Here is a 14,600-nt window from a genome sequence, read left to right as displayed (position 1 = left end):
ATTACGCCATCCCCACTGAATACACACATGCACACACACACACACACACACACACACACATACACACGTTGAGTCAGTTGGGAAAATAAATAAATAAACAAAAGTGAGAGCGAGAACAATATCCCCATTTAGAAGCCCCTAAAGTCTGGGTTCCATTCACCCCTACCTCCCCCACACACACCCATAGCCTACCCCCTCCCCCCACATCCACACCCGGCATATGCTACCTCCAACGAAGAATTACTCACTGCCTAGCTCCACTGGCTGTGCTGGACTCTCTCTGTGTGTGTGTGTGTGTGTGTGTGTGTGTGTGTGTGTGTGTGTGTGTGTGTGTGTGTGTGTGTGTGTGTGACATTGAGACTCAGGCTGGGGCATGGTATAGGCTGGGCTAAGGCTGGGACAGAGCTAGGATAGGATGGGCTGGGGGCTGGTGCCGGGCTTGGCTGTGTACTGGGCTGTGCAGAACTAGGGGAAGGATCTGAGTGTGTTTATATAGCCCAAGCAAACCCGCTCTCTGACCCATTCCCTCTAAGCCAGAGAATACAACCTTACCAGGACCGCTGGCAAGGGATTGTTTAGCATTTAACAAGAGAGAGAGAGAAAGAGAGAGCGAGACAGAGAGAAAGAGAGAAAGAGAGAGAAAACAGAGAGAGCGATAGTCAGAAAGAGAACATACACATATAGAGGAAGCCAGAGAGATAGAGTGGTCAACAGGGACATATAGGAAGAAAGATAGAGATTGAAAGAAAGAGAAAGAGGTTGAGAGAGAGACAGAGAGAGAGAGAGAGAAAGAGTCGAAGAAATAGGTCTGAGATATTTAACACACACTCACATTTACCTCTCTCTTTACATACTCACATTTACCTCTCTCTCTACATACTCACATTTACCTCTCTCTCAACATACTCACATTTACCTCTCTCTCAACATACTCACACACATTGTGAGACAGAGAGAAAGCAGACAAAACTCACCACACAAAGTCTCTGACAGATAGATAGACCTCAACACAGACAGACAGACTCTCTGAGACGGACGGACGGCAGGCAGCATGTTTCTGTGGCGGCTCCCCCAGGCAGCGTGTCTGGTGTCGGTGTGTGTGTCGCTGACTCTTGGGTACGAAGACGATATAGAGGTGAACTATGGTGACAGCTACTTCAACGAGATCACAGAGGGAGAGCCACTGGAGCGTAAGTCAAGTGTGTGTGTGTGTGTGTGTGTGTGTGTGTGTGTGTGTGTGTGTGTGTGTGTGAGAGAGCTCTGAATGCTGAGTAAGGAATATGTCTCATGTTCTATGGGATTAACCCATCATTGTTTCTGTTCATGCTTTTGGCATGTCGATGGCCCAACGGTTCCTTAGCCTCTCATACTAGGCTTTATAATATATGAAATGTGTTAAGCTTTTAAATACATCTGTGATGTTCATTTGTGGAACAACAAGTTCATCAACAATTTGAACTGAATGAAACAGACTGTCTCAGTGTGTTTGTCTCAAGTAGGATTTTCACGTCACATTAGTGAATTGACTTTGTTCAGTCACAGCCCACTGAATGCCAGTCATGATTGAATGAAGGTTTTAGTGTCAGGCTTGTTCATGACTTAAATCAGCTGGTCAAAAAGTCCAGAAATGGAGTTAGCTTTTAGAAATCTGCATGTTAATTTTTTTTTAAAAGCATTAAAAAAACACATTTTGCCTGCGTTTTAAATTGAAAGACAACAATGTTTTTTGCTTCAATAGAGTGATATTGGACAAGGCAACTGAAGTTTTTTCATCAAACAAAATAAATGTATGCAAAACCTTCCACAGAAAAGAGCTTAGATTTCATCAGATGACATTAGAAATCAAACGCTAGTTGGTTAGCAGCCACTCATCAGTAAATTAGCTTAGAATGAAAGAGCAAGGTCTTTTTTTTATAGCAAAAACGATGCATGGCCATCAGATTTCTTATGTTTACCACAGAAAAAATGTCTTATCCGAGTGAAGAAGTGAAACTGAATCACTAGATCTGCGTTTTGATATTTCGTCTGCGTTTATTTATCTTTCTCAGTGAAAATTATGAATTCTGCGTTAAGGCAACCCCTGTATCTTCAGACATCTGTATGGCTGTGTTCAGACAGTGTGTGTCCAGATATCATACTAAAATAGTTTGATTTTAGAATCATTGTGCTATGTATGTGGGTTATAAAAGTATGTCTAGATGTACTCTGTCCAGTGTTGGTCTTTGTCAAGTTTTTCGTCTCTGGATATGACGCGCAAAGACTAATCATAGAGAGTGTGAGCACTGACTGTGTTAGTGCTGAGCACATCTGGACATGTTCCCTCTCTTCTCACTCTTCTCCTCTCTTTTCTCTCTTCTCTCCTCTTTTCTCTTCTCTCTTCTCTTCTCCTCTTCTATCTTCTCTCTCTTCTCCTCTCTCTTCTCCTCTCTCTCTTCTCGTATCTCGCTTCCTTCTCTTCTCTCTCTTCTCTGCCAGAGTACATTAAGTACAGTACATAGATAATGTAAATAATCTGGACCAGTGTTTACCGAATGGTGAGTCACTTCCAATTCAGCGGTTCATAAATTTCCAAAAGCTTTAGGTGGGTTATAAAGCAACATACATTTGGGAATCACTGATCTAGCTGTGCTCTGTCAGTCAATCTATCTCCAGTAGTTGTGGCTGAGGGAGTGTTTCTCAATGTGTTCTGTCAGTATTGTCTGGGAAAGTCTGGGCAGAGATGTTCTCTGTCAGAGAGTAAGTTGAGCGAGAGGAGACCGGAGCTTTTAGCCTCCTATTGGGAAAAGACCATTATGAATGACTGGTCATTGATCAAAGAAATACTATTTAATTGGGAAATTCTTCTCTCAGCTATTTTGGAAGGCAGGCTCCTCTGTGTGTGTGTGTGTGTGTGTGTGTGTGTGTGTGTGTGTGTGTGTGTGTGTGTGTGTGTGTGTGTGTGTGTGCGTGCGTGCGTGTGTGTGTATGCTTGGTACTCATACAGAAAACCATAACCAACAGTACATTTGCTCAGGGCAGTTTGTAATGTGATATTACATTACTAAAGATGAAGTGGCCCAAACAAACACTGGAGAGTAACATAACACATTATCACACCAGAGAAAGACACTGTGACAATAACTCAAATTGCCAGGATACAGGACACGGAAAGAGAAAGAGAGGGACAGAGCGGGAATAGATTGATACTGTTTCAAGCAAAGGGAGAGAAAAAAGTAGTTTACAGGAGAAAGGGACCATCTAAGAGAGAGATGGACGGTTGGATGGAGAAAGGGACAATCTGAGAGAGAGATGGACAGTTTACAGGAGAAAGGGACAATCTAAGAGAGAGATGGGCAGTTTACAGGAGAAAGGGACAATCTAAGAGAGAGATGGACAGTTTACAGGAGAAAGGGACAATCAGAGAGAGAGATGGACAGTTTACAGGAGAAAGGGACAATCTGAGAGAGAGATGGACAGTTTACAGGAGAAAGGGACAATCTGAGAGAGAGATGGACAGTTTACAGGAGAAAGGGACAATCTAAGAGAGAGATGGACAGTTTACAGGAGAAAGGGACAATCTGAGAGAGATGGACAGTTGACAGGAGAAAGGGACAATCTGAGAGAGAGATGGACAGTTTACAGGAGAAAGGGACAATCTGAGAGAGAGATGGACAGTTTACAGGAGAAAGGGACAATCTAAGAGAGAGATGGACAGTTTACAGGAGAAAGGGACAATCTGAGAGAGATGGACAGTTGACAGGAGAAAGGGACAATCTAAGAGAGAGATGGACAGTTGGATGGATGTAAGAGAGAGATGGACAGTTTACAGGAGAAAGGGACAATCTGAGAGAGAGATGGACAGTTTACAGGAGAAAGGGACAATCTAAGAGAGAGATGGACAGTTTACAGGAGAAAGAGACAATCTGAGAGAGAGATGGACAGTTTACAGGAGAAAGGGACAATCTGAGAGAGAGATGGACAGTTTACAGGAGAAAGGGACAATCTGAGAGAGATGGACAGTTTATAGGAGAAAGGGACAATCTGAGAGAGAGATGGACAGTTTACAGGAGAAAGGGACAATCTGAGAGAGAGATGGACAGTTTACAGGAGAAAGAGACAATCTGAGAGAGAGATGGACAGTTTACAGGAGAAAGGGACAATCTGAGAGAGAGATGGACAGTTTATAGGAGAAAGGGACAATCTGAGAGAGAGATGGACAGTTTACAGGAGAAAGGGACAATCTGAGAGAGAGATGGACAGTTGACAGGAGAAAGGGACAATCTTTTATTTTTATTTTATTTTACCTTTATTTAACCAGGCAAGTCAGTTAAGAACAAATTCTTATTTTCAATGACGGCCTGGGAACAGTGGGTTAACTGCCTGTTCAGGGGCAGAACGACAGATTTGTACCTTGTCAGCTCGGGGGTTTGAACTCGCAACCTTCCGGTTACTAGTCCAACGCTCTAACCACTAGGCTACCCTGCCGCCCCTAATCTAATCTAAGAGAGAGATGGACAGTTGGATGGATGTAAGATGGACAGTTTACAGGAGAAAGGGACAATCTGAGAGAGAGATGGACAGTTTACAGGAGAAAGAGACAATCTAAGAGAGAGATGGACAGTTTACAGGAGAAAGGGACAATCTGAGAGAGAGATGGACAGTTTACAGGAGAAAGGGACAATCTGAGAGAGAGATGGACAGTTTACAGGAGAAAGGGACAATCTGAGAGAGATGGACAGTTTATAGGAGAAAGGGACAATCTGAGAGAGAGATGGACAGTTTACAGGAGAAAGGGACAATCTGAGAGAGAGATGGACAGTTTACAGGAGAAAGAGACAATCTGAGAGAGAGATGGACAGTTTACAGGAGAAAGGGACAATCTGAGAGAGAGATGGACAGTTTATAGGAGAAAGGGACAATCTGAGAGAGAGATGGACAGTTTACAGGAGAAAGGGACAATCTGAGAGAGAGATGGACAGTTGACAGGAGAAAGGGACAATCTAAGAGAGAGATGGACAGTTGGATGGATGTAAGAGAGAGATGGACAGTTTACAGGAGAAAGGGACAATCTGAGAGAGAGATGGACAGTTTACAGGAGAAAGAGACAATCTAAGAGAGAGATGGACAGTTTACAGGAGAAAGGGACAATCTGAGAGAGAGATGGACAGTTTACAGGAGAAAGAGACAATCTAAGAGAGAGATGGACAGTTTACAGGAGAAAGGGACAATCTGAGAGAGAGATGGACAGTTTACAGGAGAAAGAGACAATCTAAGAGAGAGATGGACAGTTTACAGGAGAAAGGGACAATCTGAGAGAGAGATGGACAGTTTACAGGAGAAAGGGACAATCTGAGAGAGAGATGGACAGTTTACAGGAGAAAGGGACAATCTGAGAGAGAGATGGACAGTTGACAGGAGAAAGGGACAATCTAAGAGAGAGATGGACAGTTGGATGGATGTAAGAGAGAGATGGACAGTTTACAGGAGAAAGAGACAATCTACGAGAGAGATGGACAGTTGACAGGAGAAAGGGACAATCTAAGAGAGAGATGGACAGTTGACAGGAGAAAGGATAGGAAGTGAATGATTATTGAGACATCTCAGTGTTGACTTAAAATGTATGAATAAAAAGCTCTCTAACATACCCAACCTCTCCTTCCCACTCAATTACATTTAATTCAATTCAATTGAGTGGGAAGGAGAGGTGGAGCAGTTCATACAGGCATGTATGTTAGATGGCTTGTATTCATTAATTTCACTTCCTCTCTCTCTCTCTCTCTCTCTCTCTCTTCTCTCTCCTCTCTCTCTCCTCTCTCTCTCTCTCTTCTCTCTCCTCTCTCTCTCTCTCATCTCTCTCTCTCTTTCTCTCTCTCTCTTTCTCCCTCTCTCAGCCACAGCTACCCCAGCCCCAGGACCCTGTAAGGCTACAGACATGACTAAATGGGACAAGCTCTTCTCCATGCTGGAGAACTCTCAGATGAGGGAGAACATGCTTCTGCAGTTCTCCGATGACATCATCAAGGTGGAATTGGGGTCGCTGCGTGGAGAGATGCTAAGGTTGGTTTTTGAGAAGAAAGTCTGTGCTATGTATATGAACTTATATAAAGTCAAAAGTTTGTCATTCAAGGGTTTTTCTTAAGTTTTACTATTTTCTACATTGTAGAATAAGAGTGAAGATATCAAAACTATGATATAACACATATGGAATTATGTAGTAACCAAAAAAGTGTTAAACAAGTCAAAATACATTTTAGATTTTAGATTCTTCAAAGTAGCCACCATTTGCCTTGATGACAACTTTGCACACTCTCGGCATTCTCTCAACCAGCTTCACCTGGAATGATTTTCCAAAAGGAGTTCCCACAAATGCTGAGCACTTGTCGGCTGCTTTTCCTTCACTCTGCGGTCGAACTCATCCCAAATCATCTCAATTGGGTTGAGGTTGGGTGATTGTGGAGGCCAGATCATCTGATGCAGCACTCCATCACTCTCCTTCTTGGTCAAATAGCCCTTGTACATCCAGGAAGTGTGTTGGGTCATTGTCCTGTTGAAAAAAAAATGGTAGTCCCACTAAGCTCAAACAAGATGGGATGGTGTATCGCTGCAGAATGCTGTGGTAGCACGCTGGTTAAGTGTGCCTTGAATTATAAATAAATCACTGACAGTGGAACCAGCAAAACACCCCAACACCATCACACCTACTCCTACATGCTTCACGGTGGGAACCACACATGAAGATATCATCTGTCCATCTACTCTGCGTCTCATTAAAAAAAAAAAAATCTAATTTGGACTCATCAGAACAAAAGACAGATTTCCACCAGTCTAATATCCATTGCTCGTGCTTGTTGGCCTAAGCAAGTCTCTTATTATTATTGGTGTCCTTTAGTAGTGGTTTCTTTGCAGAAATTCGACCATGAAGGCCTGATTCATGCAGGCTTCTCTGAACAATTGTTACTTGAACTCAGTGAAGCATTTTTTGGGCTGCAATTTCTGAGACTGGTAACTCTAATGAACGTATCCTCTGCAGCAGAGGTAACTCTGGGTATTCCTTTCCTATGGCGGGCCTTATGAGAGCCAGTTTCATCATAGCGCTTGATGGTTTTTGCGACTGCACTTGAAGAAACTTTAAAAGTTCTTGACATTTTCTGGATTGACTGACCTTCATGTATTTCTCTGTGTATATTTGAGCTATTCTTGCCATAATATGGACTTGGTCTTTTACCAAATATATCATATCATTCTGTATACCACCTCTACCTTGTCACAACACAACTTATTGGCATCAAACGCATTAAGGAAAGAAATTCCACAAATTAAACACACATCTGTTAAAGGCACATCTGTGAATTGAAATGGATTCCAGGTGACTACCTCATGAAACTGGTTGAGAGAATAAGAAGAGTGTGCAAAGCTGTCATCAAGGAAACGGGTGGCATCTCAAATATAAAATATATTTTGATTTGTTTAACACTTTTTTGCTTACTACATGATTCCATATGTGTATTTAATAGTTTGATGTCTTCACTATTATTCTACAATGTAGAAAATAGTAAAACTAAAGAAAAACACTTGAATGAGTAGGTGTGTCCAAACATTTGACTGGTACTGTATATATACTGAACAAAAATATAAACGCAACATGTAAAGTGTTGGTCCCATGTTTCATGATCTGAAATAAAAAATCCCATACATTTTCCATACCCACAAAAAGCTTATTTATCGCCAAATGTGTTTATATCCCTGTTAGTGAGCATTTCTTCTTTGCCAAGATAATCTATCCACCAGACAGGTGTGGCATATCAAGAAGCTGATTGAACAGCATGATCATTACACAGGTGCACCTTGTGCTGGGGAGTATTTCTGTCTGTAATAAAGCTCTTTTGTGGTGAAAAACTCATTCTGGCTCCCCAGTAGGTGAATCTTTCTCCCAAGTGGGTGAGCTTATGCCCTCCTAGGCCCACCCATGGCTGTGCCCTGCATAATGAGTCTAATGGGCCTAATACATTTATTTCAATTGACGGATTTCCTTATGAACTGTAACTCATGTTGCGTTCATTTTTTTGTTCATTATAAATGGAACTCTCAGCCAATGGATCATAACCAGCAATCCGAAATCGACCTTTACCTCCCTAACCTCTGTACACCTGTGTATATCTGACAGGAGTCCATGTGGAATTGGGCGTAAGAAACTACTGGTGCAGTTGGCTAGCTTGGCTCCCATGTGTACTGTACTTCCTGGTCTCTGATGTAATCCCTCTCTAATCCTTCTTCTCCTCACCACAGGTTCGTGGCTCAGTACGGAGGGGCCTGTGGCGTTGCGGTGGAGACCGCTGGGCGGAGGATGTCCATGCAGATGGAGGCTCGCCTCAGGGAGAGCATGGAGCATCTCAGACAGGATCGAAGCACTGATGCTGGGAATTCAGCTGGGAATAGCCATCAGGAAAAGCTGTTACAGCAGCTTCTAACTGCAGTGAGGACACAGGCTATCCAATTTATCAAGCTGGAAAACATCTGCCTGAGTAATCCAGAGGCTAAGGGGGAAAACTTGCAGCAGGAAGTGGCATCAGCAGAGATGCTGGTTGCCGTGGTGACAGAGCTGGCGAAGACGAGGGCAGTGCTAGAGCTCGCGCTCAAGTCGGCACAGCAACGACACCTGCCTGCAGGTGAGAACACCACTTCCTGTGTCCCTGTCTATACATCCTGCCATCCTTTACATTAGTGGTCCTCAACCAGGGGGCACTAGTACTGACCTATCCACATGGGGAACTTGACCCAACCAGGGGCACTAGTACTGACCTATCCACATGGGGAACTTGACCCAACCAGGGGCACTAGTACTGACCTATCCACATGGGGAACTTGACCCAACCAGGGGCACTAGTACTGACCTATCCACATGGGGAACTTGACCCAACCAGGGGCACTAGTACTGACCTATCCACATGGGGAACTTGAAAAGACTCATGAGACAGTAGACTTACTGGTAAACTGCACATGAGGGGGTATTTCAGTGGTACTCTAGGCAGAGCAACATGTACTTGGTGGTACAGTAACCAGGTTGACAAGCCCTGCTCTACATAATGTAGAAGATGTTTAGACACCATCAGGTAATACAGCACTCCTCTCACCAGAATCACACCAGACATCCCTCCCAGGCAATGTGATCATTAACAACCCATCATTCTTGAAAGAATGAAAATAGGAAATATATACTTAGAGAGTATGAATATAAACAACAATTCTGGTAAATTTTTCTTAAAAATGAATAATATGAATTGATTCTTACTAGAGTGCCTTTCCGTGTTCCAAGCTCAGTCTCTGCATCTGAAATACACCCACAGACCCTGTTCAGACCTCTACCTACTTACTCTGTTGAAATTCAATCAAAAACAAAATGAGTTTGAGGACTTACAATAAGCCCAGAGAGCAACAAGGCTATTGTTCTATAAAGAGGAGTCTCTCTGAATCAAGTCTGTTCATATATACATATAGCCGCCAGGTCTTTCAGTGAGCCAGCTCCAGTTCCCAGCATTAATCAGATAGAACTTCAATGCTTTTTACATTGCACACACACACACACACACACACACACACACACACACACACCGTCTATATCATCCGCCCTGTAAACCTGGATACTGAGCAGAAGGAGGTATAATCATTAGCAGGTCGACAAAGCAACCACAGCAAAACACCCTGGGAAGCAGAACCAGATGGGAAAGGTTACCCCCGGAGAGAAACCTGAGACAAATGTAACGTCAACATTTAGGGTCTGGTAGGAGGAGTCTCAGTGTCATGACCTAGCTATCAGAATGCTGCTGCTGCTGCAGAGAGAGGGGAAAGGGAGCTGTCCACACTGATTCAAAACCCACTTAGTCATACACACAGAAACACGCACGCACGCACACACACACGTACGTACGCACGCACGCACGCACACACACACACACACGCACAGTGTGATAAGAAACAGACATGGTGAGCATACAGTTTACTCTTTCATCGCCTAAAGGAGAGAGAGAGAGAGAGAGAGAGAGAGAGAGAGAGAGAGAAAGAAAAAAAACGACTGCGCCCGCCGAGTGGGAAAAGACAGGGAAAAACTTTTGGTCTATGACATCATTAACACTGACCGCAGCCTGAACCTCAAACACCCTCTCTGTACACTGATCACACCATGGTCTACCGCTCAAATACCAAACTGCTCCATTGGCATGACTGTTAAAGGTTCAACCATAGAGATCCTTGGCACGACTGTTTAGGGTTAGGGGTAGGGTTAGGGGTGGGGTTAGGGTTAGGGGTAGGGTTAGGGGTGGGGTTAGGGGTAGGGGTGGGGTTAGGGGTAGGGGTAGGGGTGAAGGTGACTTCAAAAGGACATTCTACTCCAAAATGAATATATATAATTTCCACCTCTAGAAATGAACCCAATAACATAATGCTAAAATGATTTGGTACAATTATTTTAACATATTGGACCATGCATATAGCCTATGCACGGTCCATATTAACATGTATGCTTTTAGCAATAACAATGATCACCTGTAGCCCAACTGATGCAGCATAGTGGCTATAAATGAATAGGCTGAAGCATGGGGTTGTCTACCTGTATTTACCCTACTGGGCTAATCTTTTAACTAGTGATCTTTTAACTAGTTAGGTTCCTATTGAAGAATTTGATGTCACAAAAAAACTTGCATAAACAGTTAATATCACGTAGGCCTACCTGTTAGGGTAAGTTGGGGTAACCCGCCACCCGAGGTAACACACAGGGACCCTGATTGATCTAGCACATGCAAAGTGCACCTCGGCCTTGGCAGACATATTTTTTCATGTTCCTTATTTTTTTGGGGCGTGGTGGCAATGACGTCAGCGGAAACATTGTACATTATATATACATAACTAATATCTAGTGAAGTGTTTCTTGATGTGAGATAAAGACAATATGATCTGGTCATCTGTAGTGCTTGTGAGAACAGAGCTTAGGACTGAAGAAGCCCTGTGAGACAGCATACAGGGTCTTTGTCCATCTCACTCTTGATTTCTCTCCTGATTTTGTCATCTTTCAGATCAGTAATAACCGCAAAATGACTAAAGCTATTCTCTCATCCTCTCCTCCCTCCCTCCTCTCTCGCAGGCTGTGAGACCGCTCTTCTCTTCCCTATGCGTTCCCGTCGCATCTTCTCGTCAGTGACACCAGACCTCCCTCTCTCCCTCTCTTCCTTCACCGTGTGCCTGTGGGCCAAGCCCGTCTCCGTCTCCAACAGAACTGTGCTGTTTTCCTACGGAACCAAACGGAACCCCTATGAGATACAGCTCCTTCTTAGCGGAACAAGGGCTCTCTTCACCGTGGGAGGAGAGGCTCACCTGGTGGAGGCACGGGGAGTGGTGAAAGGAGGAGGAGTTTGGACCCACCTATGTGGGGCTTGGAGCTCTGAGCAGGGCATAGCGTCACTATGGGCCGATGGACACAGAGTGGCATACACACCCGGGGTGGCCGAGGGCCACATGTTACCGGATGGAGGCTCACTCCAGCTGGGGCAGGAGAAGAACGACGGTGGGGTCTCTGGAGGGTCAGGTGGCAGTGGGAGTCAGATGCCTGGGTTTGAGGGAGGCTTCGATGCCAAGTTGGCATTCGCTGGGAAGATGACAGGGGTGAACATGTGGGACCGTGTGCTGACGGAGGAGGAGATATCCCAGCTGGCTTTGCAAGACGGTGAGGGGTGTGAGCAGAGGGGGAATGTAGTTGGGTGGGGCTTGACGGAGATTGTGCCTCACGGGGGTGCTCAGTTCATCAACTAACTCTGATGACGTTTTCATCATCATCATCGTTTAAATCAACTCTATCAGCTTCATCATCATAATCCTCATCATCTTCATCATAATCCTCATCATCTTCATCCTAATCCTCATCATTTAAATGAACTATCATTTCATCGTTTAAATCAACTCTACATCTTCATCATAATCATCATCATTTAAATGAACAGTCATTTTCATCATCATAATCATCATCATTTAAATGAACCATCGTTTTCATCATGTAAATCATCATTTAAATTAACTATCATCATCTTCGTCGTCACCATTATAAACTAATTATGCTGCCCTAAGACCTGCAGTGCAGAACAGCCCGACCGGCTGAGACTGCAACAACAATGTGAACATGAACAACAACACCAGCTCTCTTTAATGGCTAAAGAGACTGGAGAAGAATGTGCCCTGTTAGAGGAGTGTTTCCCATTTAGAGAAGCAGTGGTAACACACACACACACACACACACACACACACACACACACACACACACACACACACACACACACACACACACACACACACACACACACACACACACACACACACACACACACACACACACACACGGTGAGAAGCATTAGTATACATAGTCTAAGGAGTAGAAGTGGAACAAACATCATTTACCACAGATATAAAGAGAAAAATGAAAAGGAAAGAACAGAGGTGAGAGAGACAAAAAGATGCTTTGGGTCAACTGTCACAAAACCAGTCTGCAAGTGTCATCACTAGATGGCCATGCTAGAGAGGACCAAATTGGCTATATCATCAGCAGTGCAAGTACGTTAGCTGTTTGTTATTAATGGAGTGTTAGGGTTAAGGAGTAAGGTAAATGAGAAAGGGTTGAGGTTTGGGTTAGTTGTTAAAGTGGAATTTCTGGCTAAAAAAAACACTTTACCTTTGTCCTCTCTAGCATGGCTATGTAGTGACAACTATCTGCAAGCTGCCATAGGAGGTTTTAATCATTCTATTACCTTATAATCTTATGCTTCCGGCAAAAGTTAATTTTTTTTCCCAAGCGTTGTTTCCAACTTTGTATTTATCAAAGTGTTTACATTCAGATGTGAAAAACATAATATTTTTGTTGTTTTGTATTTTGCTTAGTTTTCCATACACCCAGAGGTCTTTCCATACACCACCCAGAGGTCTGTTCATACACCCAGAGGTCTTTCCATACACCACCCAGAGGTCTGTTCATACACCCAGAGGTCTTTCCATACACCAGAGGTGTTTCCATACACCCAGAGGTCTTTCCATACACCCTGAGGTGTTTCCATACACCCAGAGGTCTTTCCATACACCCTGAGGTGTTTCCATACACCCAGAGGTCTTTCCATACACCCTGAGGTGTTTCCATACACCCAGATGTCTTTCCATACACCCAGAGGTGTTTCTTCTCCTTGAAATGGGTGCCAATGGATGATGCAATAAGATTACTTAGTCCCTGTTTGTTCCGCATCTCATTTGAGACAGAAACACTTGATTTGAAAAGCGGAACTGTGGACAATTTTTACAGAATCTGTTACAACGATCTCTGCTCTTTGTTAACGTAGTAGGCCAATGTGTATCATATTGTAAATTGTTTTGTGTTTTTGTCAAGAAGTAAAAATGAATGTATTTTGTATATAAATATTTTTTGGCATACAGTATGACTAAAAATGGAGAATAAACGAGAAACGACAATAAAATTACATGTTAACATTAAGCCTCTGATGCGTTTTTTCCTCACCAACAGGAAAGACAAGGTGCTCAAGTGTTAGAAGGTCATTTCAATCATCCCAACAACAGTTGCAGATTTGGATGTTTTGAGTGATTATTGCATATTAACTTAATTCAACAGTCTTTCACTTTATTTAGATAGTAACCCTCTGTAGTTATGCATTGGGATTAGAGTGTTAGTAAATGCACTGAACTTGCTCATTAGCTGATACATAAACTATACAGTGCCTTGCGAAAGTATTCGGCCCCCTTGAACTTTGCGACCTTTTGCCACATTTCAGGCTTCAAACATAAAGATATAAAACTGTATTTTTTTGTGAAGAATCAACAACAAGTGGGACACAATCATGAAGTGGAACGACATTTATTGGATATTTCAAACTTTTTTAACAAATCAAAAACTGAAAAAATGGGCGTGCAAAATTATTCAGCCCCCTTAAGTTAATACTTTGTAGCGCCACCTTTTGCTGCGATTACAGCTGTAAGTCGCTTGGGGTATGTCTCTATCAGTTTTGCACATCGAGAGACTGACATTTTTTCCCATTCCTCCTTGCAAAACAGCTCGAGCTCAGTGAGGTTGGATGGAGAGCATTTGTGAACAGCAGTTTTCAGTTCTTTCCACAGATTCTCGATTGGATTCAGGTCTGGACTTTGACTTGGCCATTCTAACACCTGGATATGTTTATTTTTGAACCATTCCATTGTACATTTTGCTTTATGTTTTGAATCATTGTCTTGTTGGAAGACAAATCTCCGTCCCAGTCTCAGGTCTTTTGCAGACTCCATCAGGTTTTCTTCCAGAATGGTCCTGTATTTGGCTCCATCCATCTTCCCATCAATTTTAACCATCTTCCCTGTCCCTGCTGAAGAAAAGCAGGCCCAAACCATGATGCTGCCACCACCATGTTTGACAGTGGGGATGGTGTGTTCAGCTGTGTTTTTTTTTACGCCAAACATAACGTTTTGCATTGTTGCCAAAAAGTTCAATTTTGGTTTCATCTGACCACAGCACCTTCTTCCACATGTTTGGTGTGTCTCCCAGGTGGCTTGTGGCAAACTTTAAACAAAACTTTTTATGGATATCTTTAAGA

General features: G+C 43.2%; 2 protein-coding genes across 3 annotated transcripts in view; one reads left to right on the top strand and one right to left on the bottom strand.

Moving 5' to 3' along the window:
• Nucleotides 1-14,600, bottom strand: part of LOC110507223 (ventricular zone-expressed PH domain-containing protein-like) — a 156,891-nt gene that overhangs the window by 89,581 nt on the left and 52,710 nt on the right. The gene's annotated exons all lie outside the window — the stretch shown is intronic.
• LOC110508030 (pentraxin-related protein PTX3) lies at nucleotides 367-13,495 on the top strand. Of its 2 annotated transcripts, XR_005039990.1 has the most exons (5): nucleotides 367-1,190; nucleotides 5,871-6,036; nucleotides 8,266-8,645; nucleotides 11,114-12,912; nucleotides 12,956-13,495. XR_005039990.1 is itself a non-coding variant. In XM_036965018.1 (4 exons), the coding sequence occupies exons 1-4, from the start codon at nucleotides 1,052-1,054 to the stop codon at nucleotides 11,776-11,778; spliced, it is 1,350 nt and encodes a 449-aa protein (XP_036820913.1). In that variant the 5' UTR covers nucleotides 367-1,051; the 3' UTR covers nucleotides 11,779-13,495. The 2 variants fall into 2 exon arrangements, 1 of the variants encoding a protein (XP_036820913.1); XM_036965018.1 differs by having other exon boundaries at nucleotides 11,114-13,495.

Source organism: Oncorhynchus mykiss, chromosome 27, assembly GCF_013265735.2.
Source record: "Oncorhynchus mykiss isolate Arlee chromosome 27, USDA_OmykA_1.1, whole genome shotgun sequence".
Lineage (NCBI taxonomy): Eukaryota > Metazoa > Chordata > Actinopteri > Salmoniformes > Salmonidae > Oncorhynchus > Oncorhynchus mykiss.
This window is presented reverse-complemented; position numbering and strand designations above follow the sequence as displayed.

What these genes read in the sequence shown, in the direction of transcription:
- LOC110508030 (XM_036965018.1), top strand. Translation starts at nt 1,052, where the DNA reads ATGTTTCTGTGGCGGCTCCCCCAGGCAGCGTGTCTGGTGTCGGTGTGT. An exon ending in AGAGGGAGAGCCACTGGAGC is followed by an intron (nt 1,191 to 5,870) that starts GTAAGTCAAGTG and finishes TCCCTCTCTCAG; the next exon opens with CCACAGCTACCCCAGCCCCA. An exon ending in CTGCGTGGAGAGATGCTAAG is followed by an intron (nt 6,037 to 8,265) that starts GTTGGTTTTTGA and finishes TCCTCACCACAG; the next exon opens with GTTCGTGGCTCAGTACGGAG.